Source organism: Mytilus californianus, unplaced genomic scaffold, assembly GCF_021869535.1.
Source record: "Mytilus californianus isolate M0D057914Y unplaced genomic scaffold, xbMytCali1.0.p SCAF_10, whole genome shotgun sequence".
In the NCBI taxonomy this organism is placed as follows: domain Eukaryota; kingdom Metazoa; phylum Mollusca; class Bivalvia; order Mytilida; family Mytilidae; genus Mytilus; species Mytilus californianus.
In genome coordinates this window covers 29709707-29736722 of record NW_026262582.1, presented here as the reverse complement: position 1 = coordinate 29736722, position 27016 = coordinate 29709707, and the positions used below count along the sequence as shown (strand labels likewise).

At 33.6% G+C, this 27016-nt stretch overlaps 1 protein-coding gene and 1 long non-coding RNA gene across 3 annotated transcripts; one reads left to right on the top strand and one right to left on the bottom strand.

Moving 5' to 3' along the window:
• Positions 1-623: 623 nt before the first annotated feature.
• LOC127717910 (Golgi reassembly-stacking protein 2-like) lies at positions 624-26327 on the bottom strand. Its single transcript, XM_052223778.1, has 11 exons — positions 26174-26327; positions 17289-17369; positions 16344-16501; positions 15612-15657; positions 14990-15076; positions 8663-8793; positions 6031-6166; positions 4537-4609; positions 2781-2885; positions 1899-2027; positions 624-1453 (listed from the first exon to the last, which is right to left on the bottom strand). Exons 1-11 carry the CDS (start codon positions 26234-26236, stop codon positions 1221-1223), a joined length of 1242 nt encoding a protein of 413 aa, XP_052079738.1. The 5' UTR covers positions 26237-26327; the 3' UTR covers positions 624-1220.
• Positions 8057-9299, top strand: LOC127717914 (uncharacterized). 2 transcript variants are annotated; one of them, XR_007989468.1, is made up of 3 exons: positions 8057-8095; positions 8181-8435; positions 8691-9299. It is a non-coding gene; the product is annotated as an uncharacterized LOC127717914 (long non-coding RNA). The 2 variants fall into 2 exon arrangements; XR_007989467.1 differs by having other exon boundaries at positions 8606-8735.
• Positions 26328-27016: the final 689 nt, after the last annotated feature.

Genomic DNA, 27016 nt, shown 5'->3' with positions numbered 1-27016 from the left:
GTTTCTTGTTTTTAATATGTAAGTCTTCAAATTGTAGTATGGACTTTCCATTGGCGTTATCTGTAAATTCAGAAATAATAGTGAGGTCAGCAACAATGTGACTGAATGAGTATTGCATAATTAGAACTGGCATTCTGATAACTGATACATATATCTGTATGCAGCTTTTCCTTAAATCTCAATTATTAATCTTGCATTTTTGTTAATTCTTAAAAATCGCAATTATAAATGCAAGGATTAAGTTCTGAGTTTAGTGTCTATGTAAAATAAACACTCCCATGTTTTACAAAGAATAAGACAGTTTACAGAGCTAACTTTAGAAATAGATAATCTAGTAAGCTGGATACATCATAAATAATGTCTATAAAGACAAAAAAGATTTCTTCCTTCCATATAAAATAAATTTCATTTGACTATATCTTTTTTACTATCTATTGAAAACAAAAAATTATTTAGTAACTACCCTGAAATGAAAACAAAAATAATCATTCAAATCCGAGCTGATGAAAATGTGATACTTTTCTTTTCAAAAACAAAGGTTTAAAAAATATGATAAAAAATCCTACATCATCACAGCTACAACATTCAAACTAGCTCCAATATAAACTAAGAAACCAATGCAGTAAGATAGAAGTTTTTATTACATGTCATAGTTCTAAATATCAAACACACCTTCATATACATACTAATCAAACACACCAATATACTACTCAATCGCTCCAACTCTTATTTATTGAGATCAAATATAGCATTTTAAATATTTTCACGTTTTTTTTAATGAAGAAGGACAACATTTGTGTAAAAAAATTAATTCTGCCACATCTGTTGAAAAATTTAGAATGTCTAAAACACCGATTTGTTTTTTCTTTCCCTTACATCTTTTATTACTAATTAGTCCTGCAAAAAGTCTGTCATAAACTTGCAGGATAAGTAACTATCAACATATTTTTCACAAAGAGCTAACAATGGTTCATACTTTTTAATGCATCACTTCTTAGTTATAACATGACAATAAATAACTTTATAGTACAGTATGCTGTAATGACAATTAATAAATCCATTTTTATTATGCAAAAAAAACCAATTGTTTTTTTCTGTGGTCCCAAACTGAGCTGATAGTCTGAAAAAAGTTTCCTTTCTTTCTGCTTTCCTTTATATTGTACATGGATATAAATTTGAAGCATGATGCACATATAAATATAAATTAACACAAATTAGCACTACGATGTAGCTGCTGCTTCCGCCACAGGTACATTTTGTCCAGTGGCTGCCACCGTGGATTGTGCCACATCACTCCCTAATGTATTGCCACCAGCAGATCCTGCATCGTTCGGTAACATAGAATCACCTTGTGATGGTGTTGGCAGAGTAAAGTTTGTAGGCATATTAGGTAATGGAGCTGGAGCTGGCATTGGGAAACCTGCCGGTAATGTCACACCACTAGCTGTTCCACCTAGAAATAAATCAAAGCATGTAAACACAGTCTAGTCAATGTTTTTGATAATTTTAGTTTTAGTCATTCTAAAATATATAAAACAAAATTTCATAGATTTAGTATTAGTTGATTACAGGAAAAAAATACACAAAAAGCTACTGTAAAGTGGGAAGGGATGTATTCATTGATTTGGCTATTAAGATTAAATCACTAAAATATACCCACAATGAATTTGATCTCTAAAAGAGGAATAGAATCAGGTAAAAGATAAGCAAACAAATGCAACATGGCAATCATTATTTACTATTATTATTCTTTTTGTTCACAACTTTGTAGACAGTTTGACATTGTATAGACATCTGTCCATTTTTGCAGCTGTTAATTTAGCTCCAGTTATATATGTTAACCACAAAAAATTTGTTTATCTAAATACAGTTTAAATGGTGTACAAAAGAATGAATACCTGGTAATGTACTTGAGAACGATGACAAGGGGGGTAACTGCCCAGGAGGCATCCCCGCTATTGAGATAGGTGTTGTTAATGGTGGCATTGACATATTCCCTAAATTAGGCATGGTTGGTAGTGGAAAATCTGAAATATAAAAAATAACTTAATTTACAAAAGAGTACATACATATATTTAACATAATGCAATCTTAAAAAATTTGCAAAAAAATCCAATAAATGTTAACAGTTGAAATCCATAAATCAGGAAATTTAAAAAATTTATAGACGCATATATGAGCATGGTTAAACTTTTTTTCCACAAGATTTGTTTATCATGTGGACAACAAACAGACAGAAGAGCAAACAAAAGTTTCCCATAAAAAGTTGTTTGTGTAACAGGAGTATAAAACACTCTATTGACTTATTAAACTGTTGACACAATATATGTCTCACCTAAATTTAATTTTGATAGTAAAATGATAATGTTGAAATAAAATTAGCAATTCTTTAACATGTTAAATATGCACAATAATCAGTCAATGAACCATTACTGAACGAACAAGACCATATAATTACTTCAAACTTGAGGTGAAGGTCAGATTATACCTACTTGATGGAATGGCTGCAACACTTGCTGTCAAGTTGGGGAAAGGTTGTAATGGAACCACGCTCACTTGATTTTGAGGTGAAGGTCAGATAATACCTGCTTGATGGAATTGCTGCACCACTTGCTGTAAAGTTAGGGAGAGGTTGTAATGGAACCCTGCCTTCTTGATTTTAAGGTGGTAAGACTATACCTACTTGATGGAATAGCTGCTCCACTTGCTGTTAAGTTAGGGAGAGGTTGTAATGGAACCCCGCCCACTTGATTTTAAGGTGAAGGTCAGACTATACCTACTTGATGGAATGGCTGCACCACTTGCTGTAAAGTTGGGAAGAGGTTGTAATGGAACCCCTCCCACTTGATTTTGAGCTGTTGGTAATACAGGTATTGTTGGTGTTCCTACAAAAAAACAAGCATAATTATTTTATGACCAAACACATTTATTTTTAAGAAATCCTATCTAAAAATAAATCTTATTCTTCCCAAGTATTTCACCAGCAATAATTTCCAATGTCACTTTTGGTTTGGTTTTAAGTTCAATCTGTTGAATCATAAGTAACAAACATTCCGATGCAAGTCTGTTTAATCGAAAACATTTTCCGAACAGATGTGGCTGCCTCAGGTAACCTCCTGTAGAATCCTGCTTTCCAAACCATAATTTGTCTTTTCTTAATTTAGTGGTTCTCCTGATTGTAGCATAACTGTGCAGATTTTTCTTTACACATTTTATGTTTACAACAAATATCCTTGATAGGCAAAGGAGGAGGTCACTTATGGGGGCACCAAACACTTTGACTAAAATAGATTTGGCTCGTTTAATTTTCGTTTAAATTTTGACAGGATATTTACTGTTGACAAAAATATAACCATTTCAAGAAATTTGAACCACACAATTTACAGGAATAATTTCATTGGATATACAGCAGTTTGACAAACAATAATTTTGATCATTGAGAAGCTTGATTTTAATTATAGGGCTATTCCATTAAAATGTATGTGGGAGGGTAGGAAGGGACTTTCAAAATATCCCTACAACCAAGAACCTTTTTTTAGATAATTTTGCATAATGGTAATAGACGCATACTGAAAAAAGACCCATGACCCACATTCAATAATTAAACTTCCCTTCCTACTCTCCCACATACATTTTAATGGTATAGCTCTTACTAATAGTATGTGATTAAAATGTTCAGCTGATCTTTTAAAGAGTTAACTCTCTTAGGTGTTCTGTACCCCTTAAAACTGTTTTCAACCTCACCACATTTTGTACTTGTACCAACATGACAGAGTCAGACTTAAATGGACCATGTGTTGTTCCTTGTTGACCTCAGTGTTGGAAGTTAAGGTGGTTTGTTATACTAATAATTTGTACTCCTGTTGTACTGTTGAATTTTAATGATCCCATCCTACAAAGTTTTAATAGTGGTATGTTTGAATTGGTTGAGAAATGGGATGTGCTTTTCAATTGGAGACCTTATATTACCCTCTTGTCTTTTGGATTTGCTGTTATTGACATTTACTCGACTTCATTTTAGTTATAGAGAACCAATCAACTATTAAAGTGTTGCTTAAACTTCTAAAAAACCAAACAATTCAATAGTAAATAAAAGTACAGTACTTTTAAACAATTCAATAGTAAATAAAAGTACAGTACTTTTAAACAATTCAATAGCAAATAAAAGTACAGTACTTTTAAACAATTCAATAGTAAATAAAAGTACAGTACTTTTAAACAATTCAATAGTAAATAAAAGTACAGCAGCCGGTTGTACGAACGTGTCATTAGTCTAATGAGTCATTAAGTCTTCATTAGCCTAGTGCATCATAAAGGCTTAATGAAGACTTAATGACCCATTAGGCTAATGTCACGTTCGTACAACCGGCTGCTGTACTTTTAAACAATTCAATAGTAAATAAAAGTACAGTACTTTTAAACAATTCAATAGTAAATAAAAGTACAGTACTTTTAAACAATTCAATCATCTATATAAACCAGCAGCACAAACCAGGTTTATAATAAAACTGTTCTAGATTGAGGGACAATATCTACCTGTATTTAATGATATATTTGTTATCCCAGCTGTTAAATCTGTACCTTGTAAAGGTGAACTAGATAAATTAACCTGAAAATAAATCAAGTAGAATGATCTTATATCAATAATGTCCAATACCATCCTTCCAACTTACCTCCCCTTAATTTTCATGTTTCCCTATCATATTTTATAGACATTTTTGGTTAAGCACTGCTCTAGTTCAAAAAATTTGTGTATGTAATTAATGTACAAAATATAATGAATTTAACAACCTACTTATCCTTTCTTTTTGACCCCAGGAGGCAGGAAAAAAGTAACTTGATGTATATTTTTGGCAGATCATGCTAGGAGAAACATCATATAAGTGATTACTTATATCATTTTAGGATTCATTTTCATAAAATAGACTCTTTTATAAGGTACCCTTAGAAATTGATTCTGCAAAGTGTTGCTAATTCAATTTTGATTTTGTCCTAGTTTGAAATGTTCTTTTTTCTATCACTTCTCTAGGACCATTTTGAAGATCAACTTTATTTTCCCTTTATGGTGGCCACCTATGTTTAAGAGACCGGAATATAATTCCTTCCCTTTCTTTCAGCCAAAATGCAATGTTCAAAAAAAGTTATTAAAGAGCAATAACTCCAAACTAGAACATTGACTGAACCCTCAAAGCTATTAGTTTAAAATATAAATGTCTTTAGGAGTCAATAAAAATTTACAAAAGGACATTCAGCAAAAGCTATCTTAGTTTTCTAGGAGAGTAATATCCCTTTATGAGCATCCTAATTCAAGAATAAAATCAGTTCAAACCAGTTAGTTGTGCTTACGAAAGAATATTACAAAATTTTGGAATACTGAAGTAAATAAATTTATTTTGCAATATTGATTTAAATAAATTTGACTATCTCCCCTTTAACATGACCGATCATTTTTCTTTATTTACATCCTCATGATCATTTAGTGTTCTACAATTGATTAAAGTTTAATTAATATCCATCCGTTTGAGATGTGCTTACATGGAAAATGTATAGACAGAAGGTAAATATTGAATTATTGATTATCTCCCCTTTAACATGTTGGATTATTGATTATCTCCCCTTTTTTCTAACAAGAAATATGAACGTATGAACTGGAAGTTTGGTTCCTATAACCCCATCCCCGACTTTGCTTGCAGAGGGTATAAAAACAGGGCATTATGAGTTTTAACATGTGACTTATTTGTTTTTATTGATCTTATTATTTCTGTTGTTCAGATTTTCAATCTAACGGTTGGTCTATAATCAAATGTGTTGTGAGCATGGGAGGCATTTTCTAAGACCCCAAACACCCATAATATAAACATTTTTATTTAACTTTAGATCTAATTATAAATCTTACAAAATTTTACGGAAACATGCAATCCCCAACAAATAATTTGTGTGCCTCCCATCACTCACCGAGATCAATTTTGGAACAGCCCTATTGGAAGAGTGAATGGTCTGAATTTAATCAGAATGCTGTATAATCTTTACCTCAGCAAAACCATCAGGTGTTTTGTGTGGATCTGGTACTATTACTGATTCATTTAATGATTTTAGAGGATTTGAACTTGGAAACTGTCGCTTAGGTATCCTGTGTAGATATCCGTATCCTATCCCACAACCAAGGCTGGAAAAGACAAATACTGTATCATATCATTTGAAACAGAAAATACATTATTATATTATCCCACAACCAAGGCTGGAAAAGAAACACATCAAATTCTGTATCATTTCATTTGAAACAGAAAATACATTATTTTTCAGTATAAAAGTATGCAAAGTTATGATGCACATTAAATGTTCTAACCAATATAAGAATTGTAATAAATACTAGTTGATGGTTAATATAGTGATTAAATAACTATATCAGTAATCATCGTGTTTATCAAATGGAAGGAAATCATCTTATTTCTAATTTTATGACCAGAAAAAGTGTTTGAATGTAACAGTAACTGATAATAGTTTCACTCCTATAATTTTTCATGATATCATTTTCCATTTCACAATTAATTGTCTAATTTGATGATGACAATTTCACGCATGAGTATAACATAGAAATTTTTCATGCATGAATATTACATAGAAATTAAACATGTTAATTGGCTCTCGAAAAAATTACATTTTTCTACCTATTCAATAAAAGTTTAATTTTTAAAAGAGAACAGGAAATTGTCTTTGCTGATATCATGAAGTAAGTTATCATGGAATTAAATTCAATTATAATAGTAGTTCTGAGCTTGATCACTACCGTCAGATGTGAAAAACACAGGTTAAAAGAGATTATCTTTTATAAGCCAGTATCACACAGTTGGATTCATATGGTATTTAGGAGGACCCTCAGGGTTATCATTATTATGATTATATACTTAAGTGGCAGTTAAATTACAGGAAACACAATTCAAAATAAAAATAATAAGCATTCTGGGAGTATTGCATGGCAATACATAGTTCCCTACCGGGTAAAAATTCATTTTACTGGAACAAAATGCTAACTTGTTCTATAACTTGTCATGGTGTAAACAAAAAGTAAATATCATGTCAATATCTTCAAGCATGACTAAAAACAGTGTGGAAAACTGATTATATAAGTGAAAAAAACATTAGATATGATCAATAGTTCTCTAAAATTAGATATGATGTAATACAGTGTATATCTATTTTCAAATTATAATCAAATATAATTAATAGTTCCAAATATTTTTTCTTTCATTTGTCATAAACTAATATAGATTTGTAACTTATCTATAAAATGTCAACAACTTTTATCTACGCAATCTAATGTATTGAAATATATACATTAATAAAAATAGATTATTATCTAATTAAAGGATTTCTCTTCATATTTTTTTTATATATATAAAGCATTCAGAAAATTAGTTTATACTAAATAACAAACAAACCTGCCAACAAATTCTTCAAATAATTCAACAAAGAATGTCTTTTAAAAATGAGTTATCTCCCTTTGTACAGAAATATGGTTTAACATAGTACTCTAACATAAGATATGGTCCAGAGTTATGGTCCATAACTCTGGACTAAATCATCAGACCGGAACAAAATTCGAACTTGATCTATAACTTGTCATGATAAAACTATATATACCAAATATCAAATCAATATCTTAAAGAACGAAGAAGAAAAGTGTGGAAAGCTGATTTGCCGGACTGACAGATGGACAGACAGACAGATGGACAGAGGGACAGACTGACGGAGTGTAAACCTAAAGTCCCCTCGACTTCGTCGGTAGGCGACTAATAAGTGAAAAATGGGGATTAAGAAGCCGGATCCATGTGCATGATGTGATCTCAATGAAATGAATGTAATTATTTCTGTAAAATAAAACTTTCTTGACCTTAACCCCAATCCACAATTTCTAGCAATGACCTTTCAGTTTAGGTCATGTCTGGCAAATGTGACTGTTTCCAGACTCTTGCTCCTGACTTGAAATTTTTGTAACTAGACCTTAAGCAAATGTCAGACAACAATCAATCAATTCATCATCAAATATTGAAACTTTCCTTGACTTACCTTCCGTCCCCTCCCCAGGCTCCATTAGGTGTAATTGTAACTTCTCTACATGAATCACTATCTGTATTGTACATCCTTGACTTACCTTCAGTCCCCTCCCCATGCTCCATTAGGTGTAATTGTAACTTCTCTACATGCATCACCATCTGTATTATACATCCCTGACTTACCTTCCGTCCCCTCCCCAGGCTCCATTAGGTGTAATTGTAACTTCTCTGCATGCATCACTATCTGTATTGTACATCCTTGACTTACCTTCCATCCCCTCCCCAGGCTCCATTAGGTGTAATTGTAACTTCTCTACATGCAACACTATCTGTATTGTACATCCTTGACTTACCTTCCGTCCCCTCCCCAGGCTCCATTAGGTGTAATTGTAACTTCTCTACATGCATCACCATCTGTATTATACATCCTTGACTTACCTTCCGTCCCCTCCCCAGGCTCCATTAGGTGTAATTGTAACTTCTCTGCATGCAACACCATCTGTATTGTACATCCTTGACTTACCTTCCGTCCCCTCCCCAGGCTCCATTAGGTGTAATTGTAACTTCTCTACATGCAACACTATCTGTATTGTACATCCTTGACTTACCTTCCATCCCCTCCCCAGGCTCCATTAGGTGTAATTGTAACTTCTCTACATGCATCACTATCTGTATTGTACACATATAATCTCAATGGTTTTCCTTCATGGTTTTCTATTAAGGTGAACAAATCCTCTGTCTGAAAAGTAAGTATGAACAAAGATAAAATTTGCTTAGGTCTAAGAAAATGTAAAAAATTGTCCAAAGCATTTCTTGATACTTTCATTTTAGGAATAACAGTACTGAAGTTGAAGAGTTGCAGCCATCAATTAGGGAATTGATGGTCACAAATGCAGTTTTACTGGCGAGGATATTTGCGACCATAAAATCAAAGTTGATCGCATCAACTCTTTAACTACAGTACTGTTATTCCTATTCTAATGCATTACAAAAAGAAATAATACGTAAGAGCTTTTAAAATGTATAAATTTAAGATAAAAGAAAATATTGCAAAACTTTTTGATTTTGGATAATATCTCTGAAATAAATGGTGATGCTGTATTCTTGATATTCCAAACAATATTGTAATATAGGTTCTTATTTTTGTACTTTCAGTGTCTTTAAAAATTACTTTTGGCAAAGGGGTTAAATTCTCACATGAGAACAATAATTGCCTTCTCCACATCAATAATTGTTGATTTGTACAAGATATTTTCTTTCATTTTATGTGGTATTGAAATAAGCCATAATGAACCCTGAACAAAACTTTCAACATTTAACATGTTTAAAGTATCAAGAGTGCAGTTTTTGTCTGTTCTCAAACTTGTCCCATAACTATTATCTGAATAAGATATCAAATGTCTGTATACATTTTCATTTATATATAAACATAGTGTAGGAGAAAAGCAGTCAATAAAGCCACAAGGTGACCTTTAGTCGGTTGTGTCCACGTCATTTAGTCTTTGATGGAGAGTTGTCTCATTGGCAATCATACCACGTCTTCTTATTTTTAAATATTCCAGTACCTCCACTCTGCAGACATGAGATATGCTGTCTGTGAGTTGGCACACCAAGGCATCAGATTTTAATGATTTGGGTGGTACAAAACATGGTACAAAACATGGTTTTAGAGTATGTGAGCTAGATAGGTTTCCAGTGAATGTATTCTACAAACAGATTGATAAGGTGTATCATTGTTTGTTTTAATCATGTTTATATGAACGAAGCTTGAGAAACAAACAAAGAGCAAACTCACTGAGCATTTCTAAATTATTGTAAACCAACTAATTTTCGAAAGCAATTTATTTTCACAACTTTCGCAAGTAGAAAAATAATGTGAATAGAAATCGTCATGAATATGGAAAACTTGGATCTTTCCTTAATTAACTACATGAAGTAAATTTGAAAATTGTGAAATTAAATTACTGCGAAGTGGACTAGAAAGAGCTAAACGCAAAATTGAGTATCAGCAAAAATAAATTAGTTTACAATACTTGTATATTGAACATACTGAAATAATAGTAAATACAAATTGCAATATATATATATAATATGATAAATCATTTGATGAGTTTAATAAAATGATTAATGCAAGGTTATGCCTTTATAGCCATTAAAGACTGACATTAAAACACACTCCCTAACAAAAATTATTCCAAAAGGGATTTCATGTGATTTTAAGTGACTCATTTATAACAATGCTTCTACACTATGCTAGTCCTGCATATGGTATAAAGAGCAAATAAATATCGAAATATGTTTCTACCGGTGAAGTAGAGAAAAAACAGATCACAAAAACACATATCTATGGATTTCAACAAGATTTGGTTTGTTTAAAATTGTGAAAAAACAGAAAATTGCTAAAATTCTGACAGCATTTTTAAAATCTTATAACAGAAACAATCCATGTATATTCCTTCCTCTTAGAGAAATGTAAAAGTAAATCCAATGGGCATTTCACATCTAGTGGTAATGTTTTGGCTAAAACAGCTATATAAAGATATATCTAAAGCAAAACCAAATCCACCCGAGTGTCTACATCATATCATAACATAGTCAAGTACTACTGATTGATAAGGACTAAAAATATTGAAAATAAAAGAAGGTGTCTGAGGACACGAATGCCCCCGCTCAAACTTGCTTATAATATGTGAAAATACTTTATGAACAGACAGACAGAAGGTCCAGGGTAACACTTAATGACCCCTTTGCCTTGCGGCGGGGGCATGAACATGCACTGACAGCAAGATCCAATGAAATTTATACCGAGTTATATTTCCTTACTATGCTCTGTACTGAACATATACCTATATTTATGCAATAACAATTACATGCACATGTGAATAAATGAATAATTTCAATAAAGGGCTAGTAGAAAATATTTAATTCATCTTGGGTTTGTCAGGGATCATGTCTTGTTGATTTATGTATATTTTGTACACAACATAATAAATTACATGTGTTTAGTCTTGCAGAGTATAATGTATCTGTCTCTACAATAAACAGCTGCGCCATGAGCGCATGATACGCCCGTCGTCTTGTGTGTGAATTTTTATGCAATAAGCATAAATAGTTTCTGACATACGGCGTGACATGCGAAAACCCCCTTTTTTTTTTTACAAAAAACTCAATATCTCTAAAATAAAATTTTGAATCAAAACCAAAAAGTATACAGATCTTAAGATTAATATAACTTAGAAGTGTGTAAAATTTTAAGCAATAATCATGAATCATCTTTGAGATATGGCGCGACATGTAAAACACCCCCCCCCCCTCTTAAAAAAAAAACTCAATATCTCAAAAATAAAATTTTGAATCAAAACCAAAAAGTATACAGATCTTAAGATTAATATAACTAAGAAGTGTGTTAAATTTTAAGCAATAATCATAAATCGTTTTTGAGATACGGCGCGACATGTGAAAAACCCCTCCCCTTTTTTACAAAATACTCAATAACTCAAAAATAAAATTTTGAATCATCACCAAAAAGTATACAGATCTTAAGGTTAATATAACTAAGAAGTGTGTAAAGTTTTAAGCAACAAGAAATGATTGTAACAGGATGCTGTTACGAAGTCTCCCAAACGAAGCTCCCATAATTCGTAATTCCCAGGGTCGCCTGACATTGGGCAACGTCCAGTGAAAATTGGTTTGGTCCAGTAAAGTTATATGCATTAGTGATGCCTGGGGACTAACCATGTATATCATTCAAATCATCTTGGCATGACAAACCAGAATATATATGGTTTAGGGGTGGGGATCTCGACCATTTACAAGATACTAGAACATTGGGGGTGGGGAGGAACCCCTGGGGACTGGCCCTATACGTCATTCAAATGTTCATTACATGACGAACAGGAATATATATGGTTTAGGGGTGGCGATCTCAACCATTTACAAGATATTAGAACATTGGGGGTGGGGGGAACCCCTGGGGACTGACCGTATACGTCATTCAAATGTTCGAGACATGACAAATAGGAATATATATGGTTTAGGGGTGGGGATCTCGACCATTTACAAGATATTAGAACTTTCTCAAATGGCAGGGGGTCAGGATGACCCCTGGGGACTAACCCTGTATATCATTCAAACCATCTTCGCATGACAAACCAGAATATATATGGTTTAGGGGTGGGGATCTTGACCACTTAGAAGATATTAGAACTTTCTTAAATGGCAGGGGGTGGGGGTGACCCCTGGAGACTAACCCTGTATTTCATTTGATGTGCTTTATCATGACAAACCAGAATATATATGGTTTAGGGGTGGGGATCTCGACCATTTAAAAGATATTAGAACTTTCTCAAATGGCAGGGGGTCGGGATGACCCCTGGGGACTTACCCGGTATATCATTCAAACCATCTCAGCATGACAAACCAGAATATATATGGTTTAGGGGTGGGGATCTTGACCACTTACAAGATATTAGAACTTTCTAAAATGGCAGGGGGTCGGGATGACCCCTGGGGACTAACCCTGTATATCATTCAAACCATCTTAGCATGACAAACCAGAATATATATGGTTTAGGGGTGGGGATCTTGACCACTTTCAAGATGTTAGAACTTTCTTAAATGGCAGGGGTTGGGGGTAACCCCTGGGGACTAACCCTGTATTTCATTTGATGTGCTTTATCATGACAAACCAGAATATATATGGTTTAGGGGTGGGGATCTCGACCATTTACAAGATATTAGAACTTTCTCAAATGGCAGGGGGTCGGGATGACCCCTGGGGACTAACCCTGTATATCATTCAAACCATCTTAGCATGACAAACCAGAATATATATGGTTTAGGGGTGGGGATCTTGACCACTTAGAAAGATATTAGAACTTTCTTAAATGGCAGGGGGTGGGGGGTGACCCCTGGGGACTAACCCTGTATTACATTTGATGTGCTTTATCATGACAAACCAGAATATATATGGTTTAGGGGTGGGGATCTCGACCATTTACAAGATATTAGAACTTTCTCAAATGGCAGGGGGTCGGGATGACCCCTGGGGACTAACCCTGTATATCATTCAAACCATCTTAGCATGACAAACCAGAATATATATGGTTTAGGGGTGGGGATCTTGACCACTTACAAGGTATTAGAACTTTCTTAAATGGCAGGGGGTGGGGGTGACCCCTGGGGACTAACCCTGTATTTCATTTAATGGGCTTTATCATTTAGAACATTTTCAATTAAAAAGTTTGTGTCTATCACGAACGGTTTTCAATTTATAATCATTTGAAAATTTTAAAAAATAAAATCCCATAGGGTTCTATAGTAAAACCCTCTTTTCTTTTTGCCCCTCAAAGTACCCCTTTATAAACCCCATTGCAAAAACAAAACCCTGATTGCACCACTAGACATGTTAGTCTAACATATTGTGAAACCCTAAGTTAATCTGACCAGCGGTTTTGGAGAACGGGTGCGGACAAGTTCAAATTTAAAAGCGGCGGAAGAAGAAGAAGAAGAAGAAGAAGAATAATAATAATAATAAGAACTGAGCAAAAACAATAAGTCTTCCCAAACTTCGTTTGGGAGACTTAATAATCATAAACAGTTTTTGAGATACGGCGCGACATGTGAAAAACCCCTCCCCCTTTTTTAACAAAATACTCAATATCTCTAAAATAAAATTTTGAATCATCACCAAAAAGTATACAGATCTTAAGATTAATATAACTAAGAAGTGTGTAAAGTTTTAAGCAATAATCATAAATTGTTTTTGAGATACGGCACGACATGTGAAAAAAAACACACACCTGTTTTAGTTACTAAGTCCCGTAACTCAAAAAGTTTTAATCTTATTTTCACCAAAAAGTATACAGATCGTTTGACCATCATAAGAAACAACTATGTAAAGTTTCATGAAATTTGGATAAGTCATTCTCAAGTTACGGTGCGACATGTTTACGCCGGACAGACAGACGGACAGACGCCGGACATTTGTATACCATAATATGTCCCGTCAAAAATTTGACAGGCGTATTAAAACTTTGTGACTGCTAAGCCTTATAATTCAATCTGTCAAACTATTTTTCAATTCTTTTGACTGAAAAGGCCTCCTTTCAGGAAAATTTTACTCTTCCGACTACATTTTTACTGGCCTTAGCCATTGGGGTTGGGGTTAATCACGCAGGCTATATCTTTACTAATCAGAATGATGAAACCTTATTTTTGCAGGACTTGTAATGGTTTATATTGTTTTATATGACTATATCTTGGGAGTAGACTTAAGATGTAAGTTTTGGATGACCAAAAGTCACAATTAAGTTGTTATATGATTTAGATACCCACTGGACAGGTTGTGTTATAAATAGTACACTATGTATTTTTTTTGTTATGGTTGCATTTTACCTTTCTTTCATTATCATTAAATTGTACCGGGGGAAACTACAATCATAAAAATAAGGAAATGAAGATAATGGATACAACTTAAGGAAGTTTGCTGCTGAAATTTAATAAGGTTTAAAAATAGAATACATGTGCATCATTATTAAAAGATAATCTAAAAGGATCAAATTTAAATAAAAATTAAAAATAAGATATTATATATACTAGTATCTTAGACAAATCTGCAATATTTGAAAATATTAAGGAAAATTTAAAGCATTAGATTAGAAGTAAATATCCTTTAAAGGTAAAATCACCCAAACAGAAAATACACATCTCAATTAAAAAAGGGGAAAAAAGTACCTCACATTTATTTCATGCATCAATGTTAGGTGGCATTTTGATAAAAACTCACCTAGTTATCAAAATATTATAAGAAGTAAGATTTAGTAATGAAATGTGTTAAAACTTCTCCCAATTTTGTGAGATTTGTACATATTTACAAAGTCTAAGGTAGAGACACAACAACATGACCAATATCATGAATATATAGAATCAATTACCTCATGTAATACAGAGTCTGCTCCAATGATGTAATCTGTATGTGACTTTAGTCCTGCCAAATCAGCTGGTGAGTTCGGATTAACCTCCTAGAAATGACAATACTAATGGTGTACTCTTATCAAATAAAGAATACAGATAATCATAGAAATCTGGTAGACATTGCAATGTTCTAATTTGTCATTATTCTTAATTATTCCAAAAATATACCATTCTCATGTAATTGTTTCAAATTATGAATTTTGCCAGAAATGTTATTAAAACATGACTTTTTTTTCTTTTTGTCAGTTGATTTTTGTGCTGCATGTCATTCTGATGAGTCAAACCCATTCCAACTGATATTTAGTTTGTTCTTAAGTTGTGCTGTTACACCACTTGCTGTCTGTTATAAAACTGTTTTTATCATAAATCAGGCCATTTTATATTTTTTTTAAATGTTTCACTTTTTTAAGTCGTGCCCTTTTATCTATATAGCTTACAATACAGTATTCGTTTTGCTCACTGTTAACCTAGAGTTGCTTACAACCATGTAGTTTGGTCTTTGTTGAATAATTTTTTCATTGGCAATCATACCACATCTACAATTTCTTATATCTATTTGATATATCCACAATTCATACCTACCAACACATGCCAAACATTTTCATTGGCTCCTTCAAACGAACAGAATCTGAAATAGAGTAAAATAATCTATTCGTCTTCTAAAACCAAATGTGCTAATATGTTATTTGGGATCTTCACAGGGGATATATATCATGTATATGAGCTCACATTTTGAGACTATTTCCAAGAAAACAAGTTAAGATTTCAAATATGTTTGCCAATGAAAAAGTTTGTTTTCAGTTAATATCTTTAATGATGTAAATGACATTTCAAATTTTTTTCTGATTAAAACACAAATGGAAGTGTTTAACGACCTTGACTGGATATACATCCCTCGCACGGTCGGACTCTGATTAAAAATCAGTGCTTGTGAGCATTAATAGTAAAGACTTTATTCATTAAACATTACATTGTATTATGCATTGCAGATTATCTTCTTTGTCCATAATTGTAGTTCAATGGTTCAACTACAATTATGGACAAAGGAAGATAACTCCGATTTTAAATATTACTTTAACAATATGACACCATTAATTTCTTCAGAACAGATCTCTACTAGATTCATACACATTCTATCAGCATAAACTTTAGCAGCAGAATTTTTTTTCAGTTTTGTATAGATTCTATTGGCCTGTAGTATAATTTATACATGCCTGGGCTGACTTGCATGTGGCAAAGCTAGAAAACTATAACTCTGCATTGAAACTACTGTATTATTCATACAAAATACAAAAAAAATTTATGAACTCTTACCTGATACTAACACCAAGAAGTCCTTCACCGCCCCAGTTATGACTAGGTATAATTGTAGCTTCTCTAACAGACTGGGTTTTACTGCTGTATACAACCATTTTTACTTCTTTCTCAATGTTTGCTCTCAATAAACTTTTCAATGTATCATCATCTTGATTCTGAAATGTAAAATTTTAATAATTTTTTCAATGTATCATCTTCTTGATCATGTCGATTCTGAAATGTAAAATGTTTAAAAGTGACAATCAAGCTAAAACTGAGAGAAACACTTGTAATTCAACGGATCTAAAATACACGAAGCAGGCCTCTGAAAGATCGGGAAATAAATAGGGAATGTGTCCATGGGGCACAGATGATGTCCCCCCGGCATATATATTGTTATAAAGGGACATAACTCTAGAAAAGTAAAAAGGACGCTACCAAAATTGAAACATAATCTGTGTTTTGTGGTAATAAGCATTGTGTAAAGTTTCATAATATTTGGTTGAGGCAAACTAAAGTTAGAGAACAGAAACCAATTTCAGGACGCAAGGACGGACAAGGGTAAAACTTATTAAAGGCCCCCTCCGTTACAGCGGGGGCATAAAAACATACACAACTCATCACGGTTGATGTGCTGACCAAATATGAAGCCCCGCTGTTCAGTTAAAATGGAGAAATGTGTGATGATTGAACAATGAAATGATCTTTTTTGTTAAAATAAAGTAAAAATCTACATGATTGCCATTTATAATTTTTTTTCTGTCCTTTTTGTTTTTAAAAACTATTCAACAAGGCAATCAAGTTGACTTGACAAGCTGCCAGTACTGAATAATTTATGAATAGGAAAGATAGAACATATAAGTAACTACAGATCTAATTATATAAATTGTCTAATTTTGACATTTTTTTTCTCTCAAAAGTTATTTACTTTGCTAATACTACATGTAATTACTCTAAACCCACCAGTCTTGTATTTCCAATAGCAACAATGAAATCAAAGAAAGCCTCTAATCCAGCCTTATGTCCTGGTGATCCTGGTTGTACCTACAAAATAAGATTACTCTTATTACATTTAATTTAAAAGCTCTTTTGAAATAACATAAAAGCCATGTATATAATTAGTGGAAAGGATAAAATTATCATGATACAATACATTGTATATACTAAATTTGGTCTTGTATTGTTTGGAGTTTTTTATGCCAAAATAAAAATGGCCAGACAGGGGTGCGGATTATAAAGTACTATAAGCAAGCCTCACACTTCTTCTTGATGCTGTTAGTGGTTCAGTGAAGTACCCTGTGTACAGTGGATCTGCACCTGTATATGCATACCATGTACATTACGACTGAATGCATGTTCTATTTGTATTATTCCATCTGATCAAAGGGAACAATCTTGTATCAGTTGATGTGTAAAATCTACATCATATAATCCTAGCTATTAAGTCACACATGTAGCATACATGTACATGAAATTATAACATTTTCACTAACAATGATCTATAAACATGATATATGTACTGTGATGTGGAAATGACAATCTCCAGTCTAAATATTTTTGAATGTATTAATGAGTGTATTAAGTTTGGTGTACATTGTATACTATATCATATGGGTAAACACATGAAACATGGTAAAGTCAAACACGTACATGACATAAGAAAGTCAAATTTGTCCCAGTTCTGGCAGTAAAACTTTTAATTGATATCTGTTAAATGTTTTGCTACTTTTCAAACCATATTTACATGGGTAGAAAGGGTATGTTGAAGCAGTAATATGTTCAAAATGTTTATGTCAAAACATGTGACTTTTGAAGTTATTGCAGCATGACCAATAAAATTTAGTATGTTTATACTAACATAAACGTGATAACTACTCTGCTCAATTTCATATTATGCATATGTTTGTCCGACACTAAAATCCTCTAAAATAACTGTTCCTCATTTAATTTAAAAGATTAATATCTGATACATGTTACTGTAAATCATAATTACATGAATAAAAGGGAAGCAAAAATTGATTTTTCAAATGTTGCCTCAACCAAAATAATCTGTTGCAGTAATCATGGCAATACATATTTGTTTTTTTGTTTTGTTAAAACAGTTTTAAACATAAACATGATAAATCAGGCAGTTAGTTTTCTCATTTGAATAGTTTTATATTTGCCATTTCGAGACCTTGTTTAGCTTAATACATGTATGCTGCAAGGGTTTGCTCATTGTTGAAGGCTGTTTGATAGTGTTGGATAATCGGTTGAAATTACCAACAGATTATCTAATACTATCAGTTGACAGCAACCAACCAACTATCGGTTATAATCGCATCATTATACTTGCCCTTTTTTAAATGAAAACATGCAATTAGTCACATAAATGACAAATTGTACATGTCTAACATGTCTAATGCATATATTCATATCATCATGATCATTGCAGAATTTTATATGTTCATATTTGATCTTTTTTTTTCCTTTCATATTTTAATAAGCAATTAAAACAGTGAATCAATTAGAATACAGATTCAGATTGAACATATTTTGTCTTATAATTACAACATTCATTACCAAACAATGACACTAAAATTTCTAAATTTCAATGGTATTACTTACATTATAATTTCAACTACATAGCTGTATAAAAATTTGAATGCTTCTCATTAAAAAGAGATATATATATAAAGTATTTAGATTTAAGCATGTCATGCATGTTAAGCAATTTAAAATTAATCAAAAAATAAAACAATGCATTTGCATTGAAATATATACATTTAACTAAGGGGGTCCAACCAATGTCTGTTAATTCATGTAGAATGCTTTTTTTAACACTTTTGTGATCATTATTCTTCTGTCAGCTGTGTCATTTGTGTGTCTGTACTTATAATTGCAAGAATGCTGAAATTCTTACAAAGTTGATCTGTATCCGATCCGTGATTCGTATATATTTCAATGGCGAACAACCCCGGGAAAATTTACAAAAATAAACGATGTTTGACAAGCAATTTGGAAAGGAATATGACGTTTTAGACGTAACCTGGTAACAAATGGATGAAACATTAACAAAAGGTAATTAACACCACATTCTAATGTAATAAAAAAATTATTTTGACTAAAATCATAACGATTTCATGTACGCTCTCAAGTAACAAGTACCGGAATTGAAAGAGAGTTTTTCTTAAAAGTTATTTAAAAAACATACAATCAATCTGTATAGCCAATGCTTTTACCACGTTTATAAAAGAAAGAAATTGGTTATGTCTTTGATTATAGGACGTTTGAAATCATTACTGTCATCAATTGATATTTTTAGTTACAATTTGTTTGTCTGCATATGTAAAATGCAAACTGGAAACAGAGTGGAAGTTGATATGCTAAAAGTCCAAAACAAGGGTACGGAAACAGTCATATTTGCCAGTCATGACCTTATTTGAAAGCTACATGTATTTGTCATAAACGAAAAATTGGGATTTAGGACAAATTTTATTTTTTTAACAGAAATAATTTCGGTCATTTAATTGAGATTAGGTTTCTTAATCACTATTTTGCACTTGTTTTATAATCCCTTTCCTGTAATAAAACTGCCACTCCAGTATAGTCCTGAGGCCCTCCTAATAACTATACTAACGCCTCCGGGAAATAGTGCAGAGATGCAAACAGTTTTTTTTTTCTGTCAGACATTGGGGCCTACAGGGTAGTAAGTTTTGCCAGACTCATCAAATTTTTGCCAGACCTATATTTTCACTCAAAAATAAAATGAGACGCTTTTGAATAATTAATTTTTATTTTGTTATATATTATTGTAATCTGTGATTCATATTCATAAACATTGTAGTTTATTCAATATATTAATACATAAATGATGACCCAAGAGTTATTCCTCACAGGAGTACTTTGACACAAGATAACCTAATTGTTCTTACGCCAATAATTGGCATAAGAACAATTAGATCAAAAACAAAGACAGTGGCAAGCTACATTTGTATGTCAAAACGAATAAATATGTTCATACATTAACTAAAATGAAGAAAAAATCACTCTTAGAAAACTAAAATAATACTTGTTTTTGTTTAATTTTATAATTTACTTAAATCTGGTCATTACAACATTAGTTGTCCCTTAATAGAACTTTTGGTTTTCAGTGCTTTTTAATTACATAATTGATTTTGCCATCTATTGTTCCAACTGTTCATGCACCACTGATGTGTCATATGGAGAGGAAACTCGTTTTTTCATACTAACAATGTTCTCGTTATGGCAACTTATTCGCGCCATGGACACATGATTTTCTGTCTGGACGCGCCATTGCATGAACCGTGCGTCAGAGGAACGCGTCTGATAACACTTGCTGAGTCTTGTAATCATCAGAATTATCCCTCAGTAATCAAAAAGAAGCCGAAAACATGCTTCTACTCAATTTTTTTACCGGAAATTTACTTCGTTTTCATTGCTATGTGTAATAATAAATCCCTAGAAATACGAAAATAATTATGATCACATGACTTACACTAATTGGATAAACGCAAAGAAGATCGAAATATGTTTACATCAGCATGTTTACCTATTACCGGCAACAAATGTGTCATTAGAACTTTCAGTTTTCAATGCTTTTCAACTACATTATTAATTTGGAAGCCAAGGTTACAAGAACCAACAGAAATTTAAATTTTGACGGCCCCAAACAGTAAAAATGTTTGCCGGTCATTGGGTCTGACACAAAGACGTCATTTGCCGGACCCTCTAAAATTCTGCCCCCCAGGTCCGACGATAAGTTGCATCACTGATAGTGGCTAATGATTGCTCATCACTTTTTACCAATCCATTAAGCGGTTTTCTAGAAGAAGACATTTGTATATATTTCACATAGGGTCCTTTGTTAAAAGAAGTCCCCCGTTGGCAGCCATCTTGGTTGATTGATTGTCTACAAAGTAACAACACTTGGCCAGCACCTCATTAGGAACATTCATGCAATGCTTGACTTCATTCCATTCAGTGGTTTTCTAAAAGAAAACATTTGAATGTATTTCCCATAGGGTCCTATGTTAAACTAAGTCCTTGCTGGCGGCCATCTTGGATGATGGATCGCCTACAAAGTTACATGTACAACACTTGGTAAGCACCTCATGAGGAACATTCATGTCGTGTTTTATTTCATTCCATTTAGTGGTTCTCTAAAAGAAGACATTTGTAAGTATTTCCCATAGGGTCTTATGTTAAACTAAGTCCCTCTCTGGCGGCCATCTTGGATGATGGATTTGCTACAAAGTAACAACATTTGGCCAGCACCTCATTAGGAACATTCATGCCATGTTTCGTTTCATTCCATTCAGTGGTTCTCTAAAAGAAGACATTTGTATGTATTGTCCATAGGGTCCTATGTTAAGCGAAGTCCCCCGCTGGATGCCATCTTGGATGATGGATCGGCTTTAAAGTAACAACTCTTGGTCAGCACCTCATAAGGAACATTCATGCCATGTTTGGTTTTATTCCATTTAGTGGTTCTCTATAAGAAGACATTTGTATGTATTGTCCATAGAGTCCAATGTTAAACGAAGTCCCCCGCTGGCGGCCATCTTGGATGACGGATCGGCTACAAAGTAACAAACACTTTTAAGGTAATAAAATTAAAAAGCGGGTGAGTTCCTGTCAATTTGATAAACAAAACCAATCCTGGAAATGAATCCCGATTACTCGTAGTTTAATTTTGTCACTTCAAATTTTAATTTCGTCTTCAAAATCGAAAGAAACGTTAGCAATGTCTTAGAAATTAACCATTTCAATTTTAAACCGTTTTTTTTTGTTGGAAAATGGTAAGAAAATTCACAAAGTAAATGCGATGAAACAGTCAATACAAGTTTTTTTATGCTAGGAATCTAGTGTGATATCGACAATTTGAAAAAAGGGCACCGACTTTTAAATCCTCTCAAAATGACCGAAATTGTGTGAAAAAATTTCTCGATCCTTGGTCCAGAAACTATTAGAACGACAATCAATTGAACAAAATCCCAATTGATTATCGCCATCACCAGGCCCAACCAACTATTTCCGACTTAATCCGATCAGCGGAAGAACACTGTCTGGTGACCTATATTTATTAACTTCGACATCCTTTGTTCTCTGGTGGAAAGTTGTCTCATTGGCAATCATAACACATTTTCTTATCTTTATAAAGTGTCAGTTTCCACTCATTGGCCATTTCAACGTACAGGCTTCATTGAACATTACATAGAACAGAAGTACCTGTGCAATTAGGTTTACAAATGTGTGTTTTTACGAAATTTCTGTTACTATTAATTATTTTATACCTAACGAGATCAATAAGGCTGATCATCTTATAATCACATTAAAGATAACTTATTTTTAGTCTAATATTTTTTATTGCATAGTTAACTGATTGTTACATTCCTTGATGCTGATTTTCACAAATCTAGCAGGGTTGCTTAATTACATTTATACATTTATTAGAAAACACAGTCACATGAAAAGATACATTCCTAAAATCAAAAAAACAACAAATATCTAGCTAAACACAGCAATAAATTAAATATATGAGCTGGGTCAGATAGAAATTGACCTTACGCAAGTGCATGTAAATGATGTATACATCATGTATAAGACTTAAACTGATTTTGGAACATTCAAATACGAAATAAAAGATATGGTCTGTTGTGTAGGGTTCTTATAACATGTATAACAACTAAATTTTCAAAAAGTTACAGACTATCAGCATGATCAGTAGAGATTTTTTTCAATTCAAAATAGGTTAACAGATGTATTGATCTTCATTTGCATAAGCATGATAAGGTCAATTTCTATCCTATGCAGCTCATGTGATGAGTGGTCCAAGTTGTCTTCCAAACTTTTCATGTGTAGTCCGAGTTGTCTTTTAGACTGGTTCAAGTTATCTTTAACCATTTAAAAAATTGTCCAAGTTGTTTTAAAATAGGTCTGAGTTGCCATGTATTCATGTAAACATGGACATATTTTTCAGTACTATGCAATGAGCACCTAAAGTTGCTAAACTATCTGTCCGACCACTTGAAATAGTAAACAAATTCAACTTTTGAAAGATGGCAATGGTGTTTTTGTTCAAAAGTAATGTTGCATTGTATGTTCAGGTTGATACATGTACCTCCGTTATTCCGTGCTCACCTTGAAAGCTACAAGGGGACTGGTATCCATGAACACTCCCTAACAGGATTAATGGAGATGTATCACTAACATATGTACAACCCACCACAAAGGACAAATCCCAACCCAACACCACGGGAGTGCTAGGACACAGGGAAGTCTCTTATTATGATAGAGGAAGCCGAAGTACTCGGAGAGAACCACCGGACAACTCAGCGGGAACAGACAAACCAAAGAGATATCTGAAGATTGATCTCCTGGTCAAAGTCAGGGTCCACTTCGACCAACTGAGGCTTGCAAAGTGCCCATTCTAGTATAAACTTCGGTATGGGTTCCAGAGATGTGTGTGGGAGGGTGAAAATCACCCTTCTAATGTACTGAAATTTCCATCCCCCTTCCCCGAGTCAGAATCGAACCCCGGACCTTCAGCACAGTAGCCATCGGTCTTAACCCTACCACCAACCCCCCCCCCCCCATTTTTAAATACTGTATTGTAATTGGCAACCTGTCGTAGCTACACATGACTCCACCAGACTACATGAATGAGTTTTATATTTACAGGACATTTTGTCTGGTAAACAACCTAGCTTTACCAGACCGAATGAAATTTTACCAGACCATTTTTTTAAATCTTATTGTATGTTATCCGACAAAATACAACAAAGTTTATATGACTTGTTGTGCCCTACTCCTCTCCAAAGTGCACAAAAACAAAATCATGTGGCAAGAGTGTATATTTTGATAAAATTTGTGCACAATTGCTTGAATGCATTTCAGTGATAAAGAAAAGTAATGTCACATGACATGAAAATTATTTGTGAACTAAAAATAATTAAGAGTTTCTGTATAAAATATTTCCTGTTTCTTCTTTCTTTTTCATACATTGTATATCTCTTGATTTTCAATTCTAGTGTTTATATTTCATCATAGCTGTATTTTGTGACCTGCTTGGATTTTTAAAATTTATTCACGTTATTTATTGTATTTGAAAGGCAAACCCTGGAATAAGCCTTATCCGTTCCCGGAATCTGATCTGGTACTGTCTACATTTCCGGTTGATGGCAGCCATTGTCTGTTGTTTTTGTCAGTCAGATATGTTTTTAATCGGATTTACACATTACTTGTTGGCAATTTTTGGCATAAAGCTAGCAGTTAAACAAAATAAACATCGCTGTCATGAATAATAAAGATGAAATGAATTTTGAGATCGTTTGGGAATTTTGTAGAATGCTAGAAAAATCCATGAAAAAAACAACACCGGACATTCGGACCGGAATTCAACAAAATTTTACCAGACCAATCCATTATTCACCGGATTTGTCCGACGAATTTCGTGTAGTCTGCACCACTTGACTACAGTGTACAAAATGTCACAAATATCATGCATATTTTGCTGAATGCTTCCTAAACTGTAGTCATAAGTTGCAGGAAGGCATCCAAGCAAACAATCATTAATAGCTTTCGAAAACATCAGTCACCTTAAAGTTTTCCAGGTGTAGTGTTTGTGTGCACTCAGGAGTTAATTTCGGGATGTAAACACGGCCATATTTTCTTTGCTTATAGTCCGAGATTTCTCTGACGTCCAACGGCTGTTTTGCCAGACAAGCTGGGGCCGTGGGACGTCAGAGCTCGTCCCATATCAAAAAGTGGATATTTGCCCGTCCAAAATAGATGCGCTGCTTCGTCGCTTCTGGTGCCAACGGACGGCCTTGGAATTATATAAATCGGGTATCAATTTGTTCATTTTTCATTTATCTCTTCATTTATGTAAGTTTCACCTACCTGCCACCCTTTATTTTCTCATATTTAGACAGTTTTCACAGTGACCCAACGTTTCTGGCATTTTGACTTTCATTTTGAAAGATTGTCATGTGATCACGAGAAAAAAGTAAGGCACAATGGACTATGGGAAATGATGTATGCATATGACCCTAGGTCAATATGAATATATAATCTAACACCTCGCTCATTTACGATGCAAGCAATATAAATATCCGAGAGCTTCCGAATGTTATCGTGGTTGGCACTAAATGCTAAATACCGATCTCCTGTAAAGGAGGTGAAAAATCGTGGTTGGCAACTAAATGTTAAATATCGATCTCCTATAAAGGAGGTGAAAAAAGTATAAATATTTGCATATTTGAGTCTCGAGGTCGCAAAATCTCTCGTAACATTTGAAAATAAAAGTAAAAATGTCTGAATCGATGGGTCACTGTGAAAACTGTCTAAATATGAGAAAATAAAGGGTGGCAGGTAGGTGAAACTTACATAAATGAAGAGATTAATGAAAAATGAACAAATTGATACCCGATTTATATAATTCCAAGGCCGTCCGTTGGCACCAGAAGCGACGAAGCAGCGCATCTATTTTGGACGGGCAAATATCCACTTTTTGATATGGGACGAGCTCTGACGTCCCACGGCCCCAGCTTGTCTGGCAAAACAGCCGTTGGACTTCAGAGTAATCTCGGACTACTTTGCTTAGTGCCAATAGTGGACGTAAACCATATGTCTGACCATAAGAAATGGCAGACAATTTCAACTTTAGGAAGCCGTCAATGGTGTTTCTGTACACGGGTATGGTCGCATTGAGGAATAAAATATTGAGATTGGCAACACGTCGTAGCTACGCATCATGATTCAATCAGTGTCATGCATGTTTTGTGGATGTTTTTTTTATGGATTTTCATTAATCCTGAAAAGTGACATCACTTTCAAAGTTTTACCCTTAGAACATGGTAACCCTCTGTCCCTCCACCTGGAATCTCTGTACTAAAGGCTGCACCCATTGACTCGGTTTCTTAAACCAAATAGATTTAGAAGCCGGTTGACGTTATAAACAAGATGGCCTCGACGTGGCATTCATTGCATTCTGGGTAAACTTACTTTCGGTATCTAAAACTTGGACCGATTTCGGATACGGAATAAACATTTTCCGGCAAAGAAAAGTAACACACACTTGTCAAATTAAATCAAATCAAATTTATTTAAAATCGATAAAAACGTTATTGAAAGATCCAAGAGTGGAAGGGTGAGACGGGTTTGGAATCCCCCTTTTTCAATTTTTTAAAATTATGTGAACGTTTCATGGTATTACGGGGGGTTTCTGATCCTTTAAGTTCAAAATGGCTGGATCCGCGCCGAAAAAGCATAGCCTAAGCATAAAAGATTTATTTAAAGGCGGGTAGACATATAACAATACAACATAAGCTCTGTAGAGCTTTTATCCGACATACATATATATGTGTAACAGGAGGGTTAGGCAGCTATATGTTGCCGTACCCCGATGTATACCGTAAGGGATCTGAATTTACCAACCAAAACACAATAAGGCCAAATATATTAAGTCCTTTAGGTTAACTGACGACAGACCTCAAACAACATAGTTAACCTACGGACGTAATCAAGTGGTGTTCCCAGACAACAAGTCTATATCTCGGTAATTCAGTCAGTTCGTTCCGCTGGGATCTGAGCTTGTATTATACTGGCAATAAGACTCAAGAATTTGTGAAGTTCTTATACTTTATGATAATACAAAACATCGTTATTTCAACAAGTACAATAGAGGG